The sequence below is a fragment of the Monodon monoceros genome, unplaced genomic scaffold, assembly GCF_005190385.1.
Source record: "Monodon monoceros isolate NGI ecotype Baffin Bay Population unplaced genomic scaffold, NGI_Narwhal_1 Super_Scaffold_8, whole genome shotgun sequence".
In the NCBI taxonomy this organism is placed as follows: Eukaryota; Metazoa; Chordata; class Mammalia; order Artiodactyla; family Monodontidae; genus Monodon; species Monodon monoceros.
The window spans coordinates 64328097-64345308 of record NW_021703785.1 but is presented as its reverse complement, the minus strand read 5'-3'; the positions used below and the strand labels follow the sequence as shown (position 1 = coordinate 64345308).

Below are 17212 nucleotides of genomic sequence, written 5' to 3'. Positions count from 1 at the left end.
GCCGGTTGGGCCTGCTGCTCTGAGGTACTGAAACAGCTGGAACTTGTGGGGCAGGGTATCAAAAAGGAGCAAGCTCTTGGGGTAAGGATAGAAGTCTTTGTCAGGGTTCCCGTGTTGAGATGCTGTGAGCCGTGGGTGGAAGATATTACCAAGAGCAGAAGAGAGATACCGGAGGTCACACAGTTGTTTGAGACTTTGGAGTATCGACCCAATTAGAGAAGGTTTATGCCCACGTCCTCGAGTGCTCAGTAATTATTAAACAAACAAATGAGGGACTTCCTTGGCAGTCCAGTGGTTAGGACTCTGCCCTTCCACTGCAGGGGGCATGGGTTTGATCCCTGGTCGGGGAACTAGGATCCCTCATGCCGCATGGCATGACCAAAACCAAAACAAACGAATGACACTAGTGGTGTAGACAATTCAGGGGTTTCCTCTATTAGATTATAATTATTCACACATTTTCCCCATCAAATCATTTCTAAAAAGTGTATCTTTTATCATTCTATGATATTGATTGCTTTTGCAATTTAATTTTTAAAACTTTCAACCTACAAAAATATCCATTCTTCTGTGCAACTACATGCATGTTAAAAAAAATCTTTGGGGAGTTCCCTAGTGGCCTAGTGGTTAGGATTCCAGGCTTTCACTGCCGTGGCTCGGGTTCAATCCCTGGTCAGGGAACTGAGATCCTGCAAGCTTCGTGGCACAGCCAAAAAAAAACAAAAACAAAAAAAACAACTTTTCTTATATTAGAAGAATGAGTTACATAAAATTACTTGATATTTGTAAATGATTGCTTAATTTGGTATAAGTAGTTTATTAACATTGTGTTTAATATTTCTCTTAGATATTGGTTTGTATTAGTGATGTGTTTCTCTTGTTCAGTATTTGAAATATTGCAGTAATTATAGTGCTGGTACTTGGCACTTCTGCTAATTTGATATATGTCATTGTTATAACTTTTTAAGATTTGATTGGTTGAGTCATTTTCAACTATGTTGAAGCACTCACTTCACTTCTTGCATTGAAATACTCTATGTTAATCTGTTTGCCCTTTGTTGGCATGCTTGTGACTGTAACCTTTTTTTTTCCTCTACATTCTTTCTTATCAGGATCTGGTAATAATGATTGTAGGGCATGTGATTGAATAAAATTCAATAATATATTGAATAATTGTTATATTCAAGGAACTGTTCTAAAGCTTTGGGGGTTAAGCTTATACTTTATTTATGAGAATAATTGTATCTGTAAATGTTTATAATTAAAAGTTGACATGTATACCACAAAAGAAACATAATGCAAATACTATTAACGTTTTGGGGAAGGATGATTAATTCCAGCTGCAGAAGATTTAGGAACTCTTCATAGAGAAGGAAATTTTTCAGGGTTCTTGAAAAAACTAAGTAATGGAGAGGGTGAGCAGGACGTGATGATAGAATGTGAGACAGTGGGCATGATTGAAGGGATAGAAGCAAGGGAGTACAGGATGTGTTTATGGATTGATCCATAATCAGGCATGGCTTCATGGGAGAATACAGAGTAGATGGTGTGATTTATGGTAGAATGCGAGGGTGACTATCATAGGTTGAGACCAAGTTATTGAAGGTTTTGAATATCAAAACAATGAATTTGGATTTTCCAGTCATGTGGAATTATCAAAAAATTTGTAGCAAGAGAATGGTTTGATCCTATATATGTATTTTCCTTGAGTAGTTTGGAGATATTAGAGTTTGAATGATTATTTTTTAATGAATTCAGATGGATTATTTATTCGTTTTGAGGAGAAAATCATTGTACAATATACAAGTGGCAACATTCTCTTAATTATACATCAGAAAATATGATTCCTTGAATATTGGAATGTCATTACTATGTTAATATCAGCATCATTTGTCACATAATGATTCTGGGGAAAGCAATAGCTTTTGTCAAATATATATTATTCTAACATAAATTCAATGAAAAAATGACTATATCCTTGACATTGGTGAAGTTTTCAGAGATTAGTGTTAGAAAAATAACATGCCTCTGCTCATATAACAATTAGATAAACTTAATTTTTTTGAGTTTAGCAGTGTTGTGGCACATTTTCTCATATTTGTGTTAAGTAATTCTAGTTTGGGTAATTAAAGTTCTGCTCAATGAGACTTTGCCTCAATAGCAACTATGTCAGTTATCTGAATTACACCGTCGTCAGTGCAATATGCCATTACCATAACATGTATGGTAAATGTTTTATGAGTAACATTTTAGAAAAAAATTAACAAAGAAAATGTATAATATTAAGTAGAAAAGGAAGTAGTAATAATAGCAGCTACCATTTTGCTTTAAAAGTACCAGGTATTGTTCATAGTGCTTTATTTATATTATTTTATGTGTTGGTTGTGTAGCAGATGAGAGGCAGATAACTTGTGGGTGATTATAGGTGACAGAGTTGGGATACAAACTCAAGTCTAATTGGTTTTGAAGTTACGGCTTTTAACTATATTGTACTGTACTGTTTTTTTTAAATTTTTTAAAGCTTTTTGTCCAGTTTTATTGAAATACAATAGATACATAACATTTCTTAGTTTAAAGTCTACAACATAATGATTTGATATGTGTATATATTGCAAAATGATTTATCACAATAAGGCCAATTAAATCCATCACCTCACAAAGTTATAATTTTTTGTGTGTGTTAAGAACTTTTAAAATATACTTTCCTAGGAACTTTCAAATATAGTATTGTTAACTATAACCAACATGCTGTGCATTATATACCCAGCATTTATTCATCTTATAACTAGAAGTGTGTACTTTTTGACCACCTTCACCCATTTTTCCCACCCCCTCCCCCCTTGTCTCTGGCAATCACCAGTTTGTTCTCTGTTATCTAGAGCTCGATTTTTAGATTCCACAGATAAGTGATGTTTGTCCTTCTCTGACTTATTTCACTTGGCATAATGTCCTCAAGGTCCATCCATGTTGTTTCAAATTTCAAGATGTCCTTCTTTTTTTATAGCTGAATACTTAATACCATCTTTTCTTTATTCATTCATCCATCAATGGATACTTAGTTTGCTTCCATGTCTTGGCTATTGTAAATAACTTTTCAGTGAACATGGGGGTGCATATATCTTTTTGAGTTAGTGTTCTTGTTTTCTTCAGATAAATATCCAGAAGTGGAATTGCTGGATCATATGGAAGTTTTGTTTTTAATTTTTTGAGGAACCTCCATACTTGTTTCCATAGTGGATGCAATAACTCACTCATCAACTCTGGGTTTTTTTTGTTTTTTTTTGTTGTTGTTGTTGTTTGTTTTTTGCGGTACGCGGGCCTCTCACTGTTGTGGCCTCTCCCGTCACGGAGCACAGGCTCCGGCCGCGCAGGCTCAGCGGCCATGGCTCATGGGCCCAGCTGCTCCGCGGCACGTGGGATCTTCCCGGACCGGGGCACGAACCTGTGTCCCCTGCATCGGCAGGCGGACTCTCAGCCTGCGCCCAGGGAAGCCCTCACTCATCAACTTTTAATTGAGCTTTCGGGCTTCCCTGGTGGCGCAGGGAAGGGCGTACCGCAAAAAAAAAAAAAAAGATCCTTAACTTAATTGAGCTTTCAAAGAAAACAAAGATGGCTATGCCAGTCTTTACCCATGATGGGCTGTTTAACAGGGAGAATAAGTAAAATGTCAGAAGTTTAGCAATATATAACAATAGGTTAGAGTCAATTTGAAATTTGTAAGCTGCTCTTGAAGCTCCTCTGGAAATTCTAGGGGGTATAGCATGGTGAACTGTGAAAATTGTCTAATTGTAGGCATCAATTAAATATGGTTACCTCCAGCATGAATTCTGGTTACAAGCAGAGACTTTGGTGTATCTAAATCTTTGAAAATAATTTCAGATTTAAATTCTTCAAAATTGTAGATATAACAGTGTGTGTGGTCTAAAAACAGTTTTCATCTACTTTTTTGTAAAGTCTGTTTCACTATCTATGTTGTTTACCTGCATTCTTCTCCAAAGGATTGGATGCTTATATCTCTCTGTTAAAAACAGTACATATGACAGCTCATCAGAATTAGGAAGTTGTGTTATTTGATGCCCTCTCACTTTGACATGTTAACAGACAATTTGAGGATTATATAACATATTTAACGTTTTTACATGCTTCCTTTTTAGAGAAATTCTGAAATACATTTATTTATACTTTTAATTTCCTAGACTTTTTTTTTTTTTTTTTGTGGTACGTGGGCCTCTCACTGCTGCGGCCTCTCCCGTTGCGGAGCACAGGCTCCGGCCGCGCAGGCTCAGCGGCCACGGCTCACGGGCCCAGCCGCTCCGCGGCATGTGGGATCTTCCCGGACTGGGGCACGAACCCGTGTCCCCCGAATCGGCAGGCGGACTGTCAACCACTGCGCAACCAGGGAAGCCCTCCTAGACATTTTGATACTAATACTAATAATTATTTTTTGTTCCATAAGCCGGGGGCCCCCAAACCCTGGGCCACAGACCGGTAGCCGTCCGTGGCCTGTTAGGAACACGGCCGCACAGCAGGAGGTGAGCGGCGGGCTAGTAAGTGAAGCTTTATCTGTATTTACAGCCGCTGCCCATCGCTCACATTACTGCCTGAGCTCCGCCTCCTGTCAGATCAGTGTCGGCATTAGATTCTCATAGGAGCAAGAACCCTACTGTGAACTGTGCATGTGAGGGATCTAGGCTGTGCGCTCCTTATGGGAATCTAATGCCTGATGATGAGGTGGAGCTGAGGCGGTGATGCCAGCGCTGGGGAGCTGCTGCAGATACAGATTCTCACTAGCAGAGAGGTTTGACTGCACAGAGACCATAATAAACAGTTGCTTGCAGACTCATATCAAAACCCTATCAGTGAGTGGCAAGTGAAAACAAGCTCAGTGCTCCCACTGATTCTGCATTATGGTGAGTTGTATAATTATTTCATTATATATTATAATGTAGTAAAAATAGAAATAAAGTGCACAATAAATGTAATGCAGTTGAATCATCCTGAAACCATTCCCTGACCCCTGTTCCATGGAAAAATTGTCTTCCATGAAACCGGTCCCTAGTGCCAAAGAGGTTGGGGACCGCTGCCATAAGCATAGAATTTTATTTAGCAAAATAAATCCTTAAAATATAGATTTATTTTGAAAGCTCATAAAAGGAGAGTTAACATTACATTTTATGTTTTAAATTAATATGGAAGACTGTAATCTTAGCATATTTTAAGCAAGCAAGTAATCTAATTTGCCATGTTTTTGCTGGTGTCGCTCATATTTTAGGATACATTTTTAAATTTAAAATACTTCATTATTAGTGAACACTGTAGCATGTTGTTTAGATTCACTATTTCATGCATTTCACTATTGGGGCAAAAATTTGTGAGTAAACATTATTAATATGAATTCATGTTCGAAGAATGAATATCTGTTGCAGCTGAAAAGAATCAACCTATTAGCAATACCGTATTTAAAGGATTCTTATTACACCAGCATAAAATCATCTAATGGGGCTATTTATATTTGATTTACTAATTGAAGAATAATTTTTGTATAAATTTGTCAGAAATGCCCATATTTTATTTTAAAAAATTACCAATAAGCAAAGTCTGTAATTAGGAAGCAAAATCTCCTCTGGGAAGCGGTGCTAAAATAAACAAAACAAAACAAAACAAAAAAACCAAAAACTGTAGCATCAGAATAATCTGATCGTTGGATACATGCTTCATGAGTAAAATGTTTTATAAGATACTTGGGGATAGTGTTAGGATAGACCTACCTTATATTGACTTATGCTTCATAATGAACAATATTTCTGGTGAAGCCATGAGATATTTCCCACTGGCCCTAGCTACAACAAAACAATTGGAAAAGCAACAGTTATGGATGATAATAAAGATATCTGAAGTATGCACACCCAGTTCAAACCTTTTTGTGTAATCTTAATTCTTCTACTCATGATCTCATCTATAGTTTGCTATATAAATTTCTCTACAGAACTTCCTTTTTTCTTTTTACTTTTTTGACTTTTAAAAATTAAGATATTGATATGTAACATTATATTAGTTTCAGGTGTACAACATGATTGGATATTTGAATATATTGCAACATGATCACAATAAGTCTAGTTAACATTCATCACCATACATAGTTACAAATTTTTTTCTTGTAATGAGACCTTTTAAAATCTGTTCTTTTAGCAACTTTCAAATATATCATACAGTGTTGTTAACTATAATCGCCATGCTGTGTATTACATTCCCATGATTTACTCATTTTATAACTGGAAGTTTGTACCTTTTGACCCCCTTCATCCATTTTGCCACCCCCCTCCTCCTTGTCTCTGGCAACCACCTATCTGTTCTCTGTATCTATGAGTTTGTTGTTTTATTATTATTATTTTTAGGTTCCACACACAAGTGGGATCATATGATATTTGTCTTTTTCTGTCTGACTTATTTCACTTTGCATAATGCCCTTAAGGTCCACGCATGTTGTTGTAAATGGCAAGATATCATTCTTTTTTTTATGGCTGAATAACATTTCAGTGTACATATATACCACTTTTTCTTTGTTCATTCATTTATCCGTGTACATCCTTGCCATTCTCTGCATTTCTATACATCCTCACCAACATTTGACATCTCTTGTTTTTCTGATAATACCCATTCTAACAGGAGTGGGGTGATACTTCATTGTGGTTTTGATTCGCATTTCTCTGATGGTTAGTGATGTTGAGCACCTTTTCATGTACTTTTGGGCCATCTGTGTCTTATGTCTTTTTCAGAAAAATGTTCACATCTGCACATTTCTTAAATGAATTGTTTCTTTGCTGTTGAGTTGTATGAGTTCTTTTTATATTTTATATATTAACCCCTTATCAGATACATGATTTGCAAATATTCTCTCCTAGTTGGTAGTTTTCCTTTTCATTTTGTTGATGGTTTCCTTTGTTGCTGTGCAGAAGCTTCGTAGTTTGATATAGTCCCACTTGTTAATTTTTGCTTTTGTTGCCTTTGCTTTTGATGTCAAATTTAAAAAAAAAATTCCTTAGTTTAAGGTAGCTCTACTAAGCTAGAACATATGTTGCTCTTTTTCCAGTTGCTATTCCCATCATTTACACATTGTTTTTCTTAGTAAAATATCATCAACATAAGGAGGCATCACTTCTCTACTTGATTGTACTACAATTTGCTTTTGGGTTATCCAGCTCCTGTAGTCTTTCATTATTTGGTCAGCTTCCCCTGTGTCTCAATGTTCTGTATACTCTTCCCCCAAATTCCCTCAGCTAAATAATTTTATTTCTATAAATTAACTCATTTGTTTTACTCCTCTAAAATAATTAATTGTGCTTTTGATCATTGGCTCACAAAATAAGTCAAAATTCTAATGTATTTGTGAAATTTTACTTTGAAAAGATTGAGTTAGAAACAAATGTTGGGATTGACATATACACACTACTATATATAAAATAGAGAACTAATAAGGACCTGCAGTAGTATAGCTCAGGGAACTACTCTCATTATTTTGTAGTAAGTGCCACATACGAATGAGTTCTGTTCTGAGAGCTCTTTTGTAAATCTGATTTGTTCATAAGTCCAACAAAGTTACCCTAGTTACCCAGCTTACACAGTCGGTTATATAGTACTGTACTGGAATAGGTTTATAATACTTTTCACACAAATAATACATAAAAAAACAAACACAAAAAATAAAGAAAACATTTTTAATCTTCCAGTACAGTACCTTGGAAAGTATAGAAGTCCAGTACAACAGCAGACATACAGGGGCTGGCATCGAGTGAACAGGCAGGAAGAGTTACTGACTGGAGGAGGGAGATGGTAGAGCTGAAGGATTGTCAACAATAGGAGATGTTTGCTTCCGGACATCCTGGGCTTGAAATAAAGATACTGTACTACTGCACTCTATATGGTACTGCACAGTAAAGTACACAAAAGCACAACCACTTGTAGAGGATGCACCCACGTGACAGTGTACGCCAGACACGTGAATTAACTTACGTGATTGGACATGCGAACACAGTTCACATCTTTGAAAGCTCACAACTTGAAGGTTCATATGTAGGGGACTTACTGCAATGACCTATATGGGAAAAAAATCTACAAAAGAGTAGATGTAGGTATATGTATAACGGATTCACTTTGCTATACAGCATAAACTAACACAATTTTTTTTTTTTTTTTGCCATTCGCGGGCCTCTCACTATTGTGGCCTCTCCCGTTGTGGAGCACAGGCTCCCGACGCGCAGGCTCAGCGGCCATGGCTCACGGGCCCAGCCGCTCCGCGGCATGTGGGATCTTCCCAGACCAGGGCGCGAACCCGTGTCCCCTGCATCGGCAGGCGGACTCTGAACCACTGCGCCACCAGGGAAGCCCTAACACAACATTTTAAATTAAGTATACTCCAGTAAAAATTTTAAAAAATTAGCATCCAAAAAACCCCAAATTTTAAACATTTTGAGCATTTATGATTTTACTGAAATACATATTAAAATAGTTGTTTTACAGTACTAAGGCAACCAGTGAAGAAGGCAGTCAGCTGGATTTTATATTGCAGTATTATTACCTAATATAGTTAACTCATAATTTCATTAAAATATTTTTAAAAAGAATTTTTTGTTTCAATTTCCTATTGTAATTGTCATTTATTCTTTAGGGGTTTAACATGGCCATCATGATTTTTTTGTGGAGTAGCATTGATATTCACTATCTTGATAAACTTTTTATAATAAAGACATATTTTTGTGAATAAACATTTTTTTAGTCTCAAATGATAACCATTATAGCCATTTCTATATTAGTAATTCATGTGCCAGCCACTACTTCTATAAATACTTTTGAAACTGTTAACAAGCAAAATTAAGTTTATGTTATGAATTATTAAAGTAAAATTCTATTTACATTTAGTATCATCTGGCTTTATAATCTAATAAAATTATTTTATAAATAATCAAAAACTTAATAAAGATCAGCTCACACTTTGTGACCACCTAGAGGGGTGGAATAGGGAGGAAGGGTGGGAGGGAGACGCAAGAGGGAGGAGATATGGGGATATATGTATATGTATAGCTGATTCACTTTGTTATATAGCAGAAACTAACACACCATTGTAAAGCAATTATACTCCAATAAAGATGTTATAAAAAATAAATAAAATAAGATAAACACGTTCCACACACACACAAAAACACTTAATAAAATGAGAATATGAAGATCTGAGCATGTTTATTAGCATAATAAAATTTAACTCATAGAACTGAAGTGAGAATAACAAAATAATATAATACCACTGACTAGTGCCTGACACTTGGAAGGGTCACAACAAATTGTTTATTATGTTTCTCTTCTTTAAATGTTTCTCTTCTTTAAAACTTGAGAGTTTTATTATGTTGCATTTAAAGAGTGTTTAATTTAGTTTTGTTTTTTCAGAGCACCTTCAAGTTTAAATCTGAGAGTGATATTCATTTGGCAGAACATCATAAACAGGTTCTGTATGATGGGAAACTTGCAAGTAGTATCGCATTTACATATAACGCTAAGGCCACGGATGCTCAGTTGTGCCTGGAATCATCACCAAAGGAAAATGCATCGATTTTTGTGCATTCCCCACATGCTCTAATGCTCCAGGTGGGTGAATAGTAGCTTAGTCTTCATGTTCTCATCAGCACTGTGTCTTTATTTTACATATTAAACATTGCTCATCTAGAAATCTCCAGTTGCTTTTTGTTTTTCTTTTTTGGTTTTCTAGTTTTTTGAATGATGTTTTTGCCTTCTGCTTTTTTTTGGCAATATATTTTACCTTGGACTTGTCTCCTTAGTAGAAAATCTTTTTTTTCTGTTATATGTTCTATATCCTTTGAAATAAAATCAGTGAATTAGCTAAATAGATAATTGCAGATATTAAAAAATACTTTGCTTTAATAATGTATAACTCCCTAACATAAAAATTGCCTGAGTGTCTTTACATCCATGAGTCTCTTATTCTAAAATATGTTTTGATTTAGAACTTCATATTTTCTTTGTAAAAATCTCTCAACTTAAGATTTCAAATTTAAGTGATTAGCAAAGATATTTCAAACTTTTATTTTACATGTGTATCAAAATTATATAATTTTGGTTTTTAAATTTTAAAAACAGATTTTAAAATATCTATTTTATTTAATTTTCTTATGAAGCTGGAACAAGCAAATAGTGATAACATTATGCTTCAGAAAATGTAATAAACATTTTGTTTTTGAACATAGGATGTAAAAGCTATAGTTACACATTCAATTCATAGTGCAATTCATTCTATTGGAGGGATTCAAGTGCTTTTCCCACTTTTTGCACAACTGGACAACCGGCAGCTCAATGACAGTCAAGTGGAAACAACTGTCTGGTAAGTTTTCTTTGAATATATAAGTTATGCCATTTTTTCCTCATTTAGATTATGCATGGTGTACTTGGTGCTGTGTAAATGTATTATAATACTGGTTTTTATCCTTGAGGTGCTAATGAAAATTTCTTTAGGATTAAGGCAGATATATATTTACACAATGTAAAAAAGCCTGACAGTTAGATTTTTATAACCACAAAGGAGTGACTTCCTTGATAATACATGAAGAATTCTTACTAGGTGTAGCATAGTGATTATAATATGAAGTTGAGGAAAAGTGTTAGTCCTGACCTTACCCTTTGCAGATGCCCATTGTTTGGATTGTCCGTGAAATCTTGTCAGATTAAATAAAATTACTAGGGTAAAGTTTATTCTCAAGAATAGTATTTAATAACACATAATTTATATCTTAAATATTGGTATTATTCTATAATGTTAGTGTCATAAGACTAGCACAATATTAAGTGATATTAGCTTTTTTTATACATAGATCATGTTTGAGAACCTAAATCTAGCCAGTAGCATACCCATGTTTTATGTATTCAGAATCTTCTAATTAGATTGATTTCATGTGCAAATTTTATAGCCTCTCTTTTTTTAAATTAAAAAATACCTCATGGGGAGGGAGGGAGATGCAAGAGGGAAGAGATATGGGAACATATGTATATGTATAACTGATTCACTTTGTTATAAAGCAGAAACTAACACACCATTGTAAAGCAATTATACTCCAATAAAGATGTTAAAAAAAATACCTCACGTATCAAACTCTGATTTAATCTTATATCTTAGAATCATATATGTCATAAGTTAAATCTGAATTTTAATAACTATTTGTGTATGTTGCTATGTTTGGAGAATTTAAAGGGAAAGTTATATAGGTAAACATTAGTTTACTAAATAGTAATATAGGAATGCTTCATTAGTATGTACACATATACATGAGATTCTTTATCGATCATCCAATTTTGAATTTGTAGAAAAACTAGTGAATGAAACTAAGATGGGAAAAATTTAAAGTCCATTGAAGTGTAACCTATGATTTTCTCCTATTAATTATTAACAAAATTCTGTCTTAGTGTTGCTAATAATATTATCCCTGCGTTGGGACCATCTTTATGTAAAGTATAAATCTAAATATAAATGGGACCTGTACCTTTACAATAGTCAGCTGCCATCCATGGGTCATGCTTCTTTTATATCAAGATAATGTAGAGGTTGGAGTTTTGAAGTGAAAAGGAATCTTGAGGCCACGTCCTGCTGAGATATTACTGTTATAAGGTCTTAAATACTTTTATTGGGAGGCAGATCAGCTTAGTGGAAAAGTGAAACATTTAAATTCCGGTCCTAATTTAAATTCAAAATGTTTTGCTCTTTGTCATCTAAGTGAACTAGTACACATTATGATCAGTAATTTTAAACCTAGTAAGTGCTGTGAAAAGAAGTTAGAGATGAAGTAGCAATTAGAAAACTCCATGTGTAATTTAAATATTTCATATGAATTAAGTCCATAATTATTTTAACCTGAAGTATAATGTTTTGCTTTGTGTAGAAAAATTAGAAAGATTATGCAGTTTGAGATGCTATAACTAAAATGATTATAATAATTTATATCATCATGAGTAGTTATTATAAAATCTTAGTGATAAAACCATGTTTAACACGTTATCTGGTCCATTCATCCAAGGCACATGGTTATTTTTCATTGCCTGTCTTTAAAACTCATTTTAGTGTTTATATTATATTTTGATATTTAAATTGTATTTATTTCATCATGGAGATAAAAGGCAGTGGAAGGGATCAGCTTTCTGATTTTGATTTGTTTGTTTTTAGTTCTTTTATATCATTCATGTTAATTTTTCCATGTAATAACTAACTTTTTCAGTGATATATGTGTTCTTAGTTTATGGCCAATAGATGTACTTCTTTGAATTCTTATCTAATACTTTTTCATTAATTGCTTCAAAGCCCTTGATGTCTGAGGTTGGCTCTTTAGTGGACAATTGTGTGTATCAGTAATTCAGTCCCTTGTTATATTTAGTTTTGAGGGGCACCATTTTGGTGGTGATACTGTCTCAGTTTTTAAAATGTTAAAGGCAGATTTTTAAATGGGACGTCCCCCTCTACTTGAAGAACATAAATTCTTAGCTTTAGGGCAATGGTTGATAGAATTTCTTATTTTCTGGCTATATCTTAAATTCATATATATGAATGAGAACTTAAAATGGGATATGTTATCTTATTTTTAGTTAGTTTTAAACTCTTCTAGATGAATGAGAATATTTGAACTTTAAAAATCTTGGACAAAATTTTATGTACCTTTTCTGGAAAATCTTTTTGTATAATAAATACATGCCTCACATTGCAATGTTATCTAATTCTTGATTATTTTTTGGAGAAATTGAGCTAAACTCTAAAACAAGTTAATTCTTTGCCTTTGTGTTTCAAGCTAAAGTGTCTTAGTTTCCATGCACTTTCCTCCACTCAGTAGTCCCTGTTTATGAAACTTTTTATTGTTTATATAAGCCTCACCTCTGTTGGCACTACTTTATTATTGTTCTAATCATTGATGAGTTTTACTGTATAGAGGGGGTGTAATATTAAAATAATTTATTGAAGGAATAATCTTATTTTCTGGAGCCTTTAAAAATAGGCTTTATTTGTGCAGGAGAAATTTTGTGGCTTATTTGTTTTATCATGAAAGCTACACGTTATAGTTGTTACATGTGTGGACTTTCAAGTCAGACAGACTTGGCTTCAAATCCCTCGTTTACTATTTATTATTTACACAACTTTGAGTGTTATTAACTATTTTGTGTTTCAGTTTCTACCATTATAATAGAATAATATAGAATATTATATATATATATAGACTAATAATAGCTCACTGGATTTTTTAAATTAAATGCAATAAAATATGTAGATTGACATACATGCTGGTTTTGTTATTATGATGACAATGGGTTAGGTAATCTAGATTATCTCTAATACTACAATTTTATATTTTAAAATATATATCATCAATCATAGAGACTGATTGTTATAATAGGAGCCGTGTTACTTTATATTTGAAATTTTCTACCAATAATGTTATTTATAATGGAGAATTACTTATTTAAGTGATGAAGTAGGACTTATATTTTGAATTTCAGTTGTAGTGATGAAAACTGATTGTGAACCATCTATCTATTTTCTAGATATAGTGGTTTAAAATTGAGAAATGTGTTAACTCAAGTTTTGAAGTCAGTACCAAGTTAAAGAAAAAGCTTTCAAGGGTTTAAGATGATTTTTCTTTAGCTGGTTTTTGGATTTTGTAGCTACCCCGTTAGTATTTAAATCTCCAGGAATAACACTTTTTATTGCTTTTTCTTTTAACATGTAGTTTAGCCTTTGTGAAACAAACGAACAAAAAATGAACCACAAAAGGAATAAATGTTATTGAACTGAGTTGTTCAGTAGCTTGTGGCAACACATACAGTATTTTTAATGTAATTTTGTTTTGAGTAAGTAAATCATGCCAATATGTAGTTGTTATAGTGATTTCAGGCTATTCATAATGATTCTCAAGCACCATAATCATCTTGAGTAATTCTGCCAAGTGATGAAAGCTGTTTGGAAGTTTTGTCATTCCTCAGGGATTAATACTATTTTATATTGGACTGGTCGATTGATCCCATTCTGTCCAGCGATCATTGAGAGCAATAATTAAACAAATTACCTTTCACTAGACATTTAGTAAATATTTATTTAATGTATAAATAACAAATGCTTAATAAATGATTTCAAGAAGTATAACTCCAATCTTGAAATAATCATAGCTTTTGCATTTTGTGTTTAGGAATGACTCATTGAATTAGAAATTTCATTTTCCTTTGATTTGGATGATAATATACATTGACTGTAAATGTCCTGTCTTTCTCTGACTTGGCCCCAAAACCCCTTTTGTTTGAGTGTGTGTTTCTAAATTCTATAGATCATAGAAAGCAATACAAATCTTCCTCATTTGTTTGACTTAGGAAGAATGTACTATGAAAAAATATGTTTTCTGGCACAAGGTATAAATAGGTTTTTATATATCAAAAGATTAAAAATACACTAAGAGAGTAGTTCTCAAGCCTTCTTTTGGTGTCAGACTAAGGCTCAACCTAGTGTCCTGTTATTTACTCTCTGTTCTTATGTGATGGGGCTATCTGATCGTATGTAATAGTAGCACAAGGCATTTACTGAGTACTTACTGTGTGCCAGTAGCTGTTTGTAATTGTATTACCTCATTTTATCCTGTTCTGCTGATGAGAGAGATAAAAATTGAGTACCTTGTTGAAGGTCACAGAGATTTAAGTGGTAGATTAGGACCAGAGTTCTAATTCTGAGAGCCTGATTCCAGAGCTCTCACTCTGAACTACCATGATTAACTCTGAGAATCACCTTTGCAAGCTATGGAATGATTTTAATACTGTAATGCTAACTTTATCTGATAGTAGCATGAATTAAAATAAGATAGCATATATAAACTGTGTATCACAGCGAGTGTCTGGTACATAGTAGGCACTTAATGAGTTTTCTTTATTTCCTCAGTAAATATTAGATTGTCCATTGATGTGATGCAATTTTGTATTATTAGAATGTGTTTTAACTCTGTTAAACTCTGTTAATTTAACTGTTAATACTGTTTTAACTCTGATAAATTAAAAATCAACCACAAGTGATCATTTAAATTAATTCTTGTAATTGCATAAATATCTTTCTCAGGAAAGTGTTCTTTTTGTTTCTAGTTATAATACAGGTTGTTTGATAGACTGCTTGATGGAATGTAAGCTATAAAAAATTTAGAAAATCCCATAAAGCATTTATGTCAATGATCCTATAATTAAGAATCCTCTTGTAATGTGAATATTATGACTCATTAATTAGTTTGTTTTGTGGGCTTAAATCCAGATTTTTTCCTAAAAGCTAGCTTGCTAGCCAAAGTTATTCCAGTAATTATCTTGAATTTTATAGCCCCTTTAATAATTGAATTTTCATTATAAAGTCCTGATTAGCACCACTGTCATTTGTAAACCAACACAATTACCTGGAAATTCCAGCATTTCAGTGTCTAACAACCCAAATTTCCCCTTACACTTCAAAGTGACATAAAAATCCTTTGTGTTTTCTGATTTTTAGTTCAGGGAAAAGTGACTATTATACAGCTAATGTCAAAAATTTCTACATATTTTCACCGAGCTGACATAAAAAATGAAATGTGGCCGCTTTTTGTAGGCTAAAGAAGTGAAATTAATACTTGTTTGTAATGATTGTCTCCCTTGTGGAGGTTGTTGTTTGTATATGTAGAATATAAATATTATTAGTTTGGTTTCTCGAAGTATTTAAACATTTAAAAATATATATCTATAGAATTATGTTCTCTTTATTTTCTTTATGTTTTTCAGGAAAATGTACATCTTTCACTTCTTTATATGCATATTTGCTATTTTGCCTTTTTTTTTTAAGTTCACAAAATTAGTAATGAAAGTATTCTTTGAAGTGAAACAGACACAGAAAGTATATTTGACATATGTATACCACTACTTCTATTAAAGGAGGAAAACCAAATAATTTTTTTAGTGAGATTTAACTAGAGTAAAATGGAATGTATATTGAACTCACTGTGCAAATAAATCCATAAATAAAAATTAAAATACAGTATTCTGCCTGAAACATAGGGAAATTATAGTGTAGTGTTCAAATAGCTTTCTCTTGTCAGCCAAGTTCTTTTTACTCCATGGATCCTTTACAGAAGATATCTGATAATAAAGTTTATGGTACATCTAACAATTTAATGAGTTTGTCAACTGTCAACAAGAAAGGACATTTTGTTTCTTGTAGACTTATGACTTCTGATTCACTGACTTTCCAAATAAGCTATTTTTTATAGTCCATTTTAAAGTGTTTTTCATAATAAGTGATTGCTTTTCTACAATAATTCCTCCATAAAAAGTTTCCTTTAAATTTAGTGAAATCTGTTTTTAATGCTGTATTAGTTTGTGCTGTTTCAATTTTCAACACATAATTTTGCTCTGTGCATTTTCCCTGCCATTAAGGAAGGCTTCTGCTTTATCTTTGACCAAAAACAAACAAACAAGGCATTGTTTTGGCAGAAGGGTAACTACAAATTATTAGTTGCAGGAAATTGGGCAACCATGGACACATCTTTACTGAATTTGTTGCCTTAATTTTCCTCTAGTTTGCATATCAGCATTCTCTGTCCTTAAATATTTTAATGATATTTTGTAACTGAAGGTGCTATTTTATGCATGGAATAGCATTTATTTCTTTAACTCTTCTATATCTTTACGTTGCTTTTGAAAATAATAAGGTAAATTGCTTCATTTATTTTGTTTTTATGATATTCATGCAGTCTAAATCTAAAATAAGTATTATTTGCATTTATGAGGAACATTGCCATATGTGCGAATATTCAGAGTTCATCCTCAAAAGCTCAGAATATTTCTGATGGGAATTGGGTATAAATCCCCCAAGTGTTTATGCTGTCTTCCCTTTCTCTCCCCTGAATGTGATGACCGTTACGTGCAGTGAGTGGAATCTTCAATAAAAGAATTAATAAGGCATCATCAGGAAATTCTAGTTAATTTAGTATGGTAATTTTTTGAAAGTTTTTTTTTTTTTTTTTTTTTGATGTGGACCATTTAAAAAGTCTTTATTGAATTTGCTACAATATTGCTTCTGTTTTATGTTTTGGCCACGAGGCATATGGGATCTTAGCTCCCCAACCAGGGATCGAACCCACACCCCTGCATTGGAAGGCGAAGTCTTAACTACTGGACTGGG

The 17212-nt window shown here is 33.3% G+C and overlaps 1 protein-coding gene across 5 annotated transcripts in view; it reads left to right on the top strand.

Moving 5' to 3' along the window:
• Positions 1 to 17212, top strand: part of NBEA (neurobeachin) — a 618768-nt gene that overhangs the window by 99436 nt on the left and 502120 nt on the right. For all 5 annotated transcript variants that reach the window (XM_029209906.1, XM_029209902.1, XM_029209901.1 and 2 more), the window contains exons 9-10: positions 9439 to 9636; positions 10254 to 10387. In XM_029209906.1, the coding sequence (XP_029065739.1) occupies positions 9439 to 9636; positions 10254 to 10387 (332 nt within the window). The remainder of the gene's footprint in view (positions 1 to 9438; positions 9637 to 10253; positions 10388 to 17212) is intronic.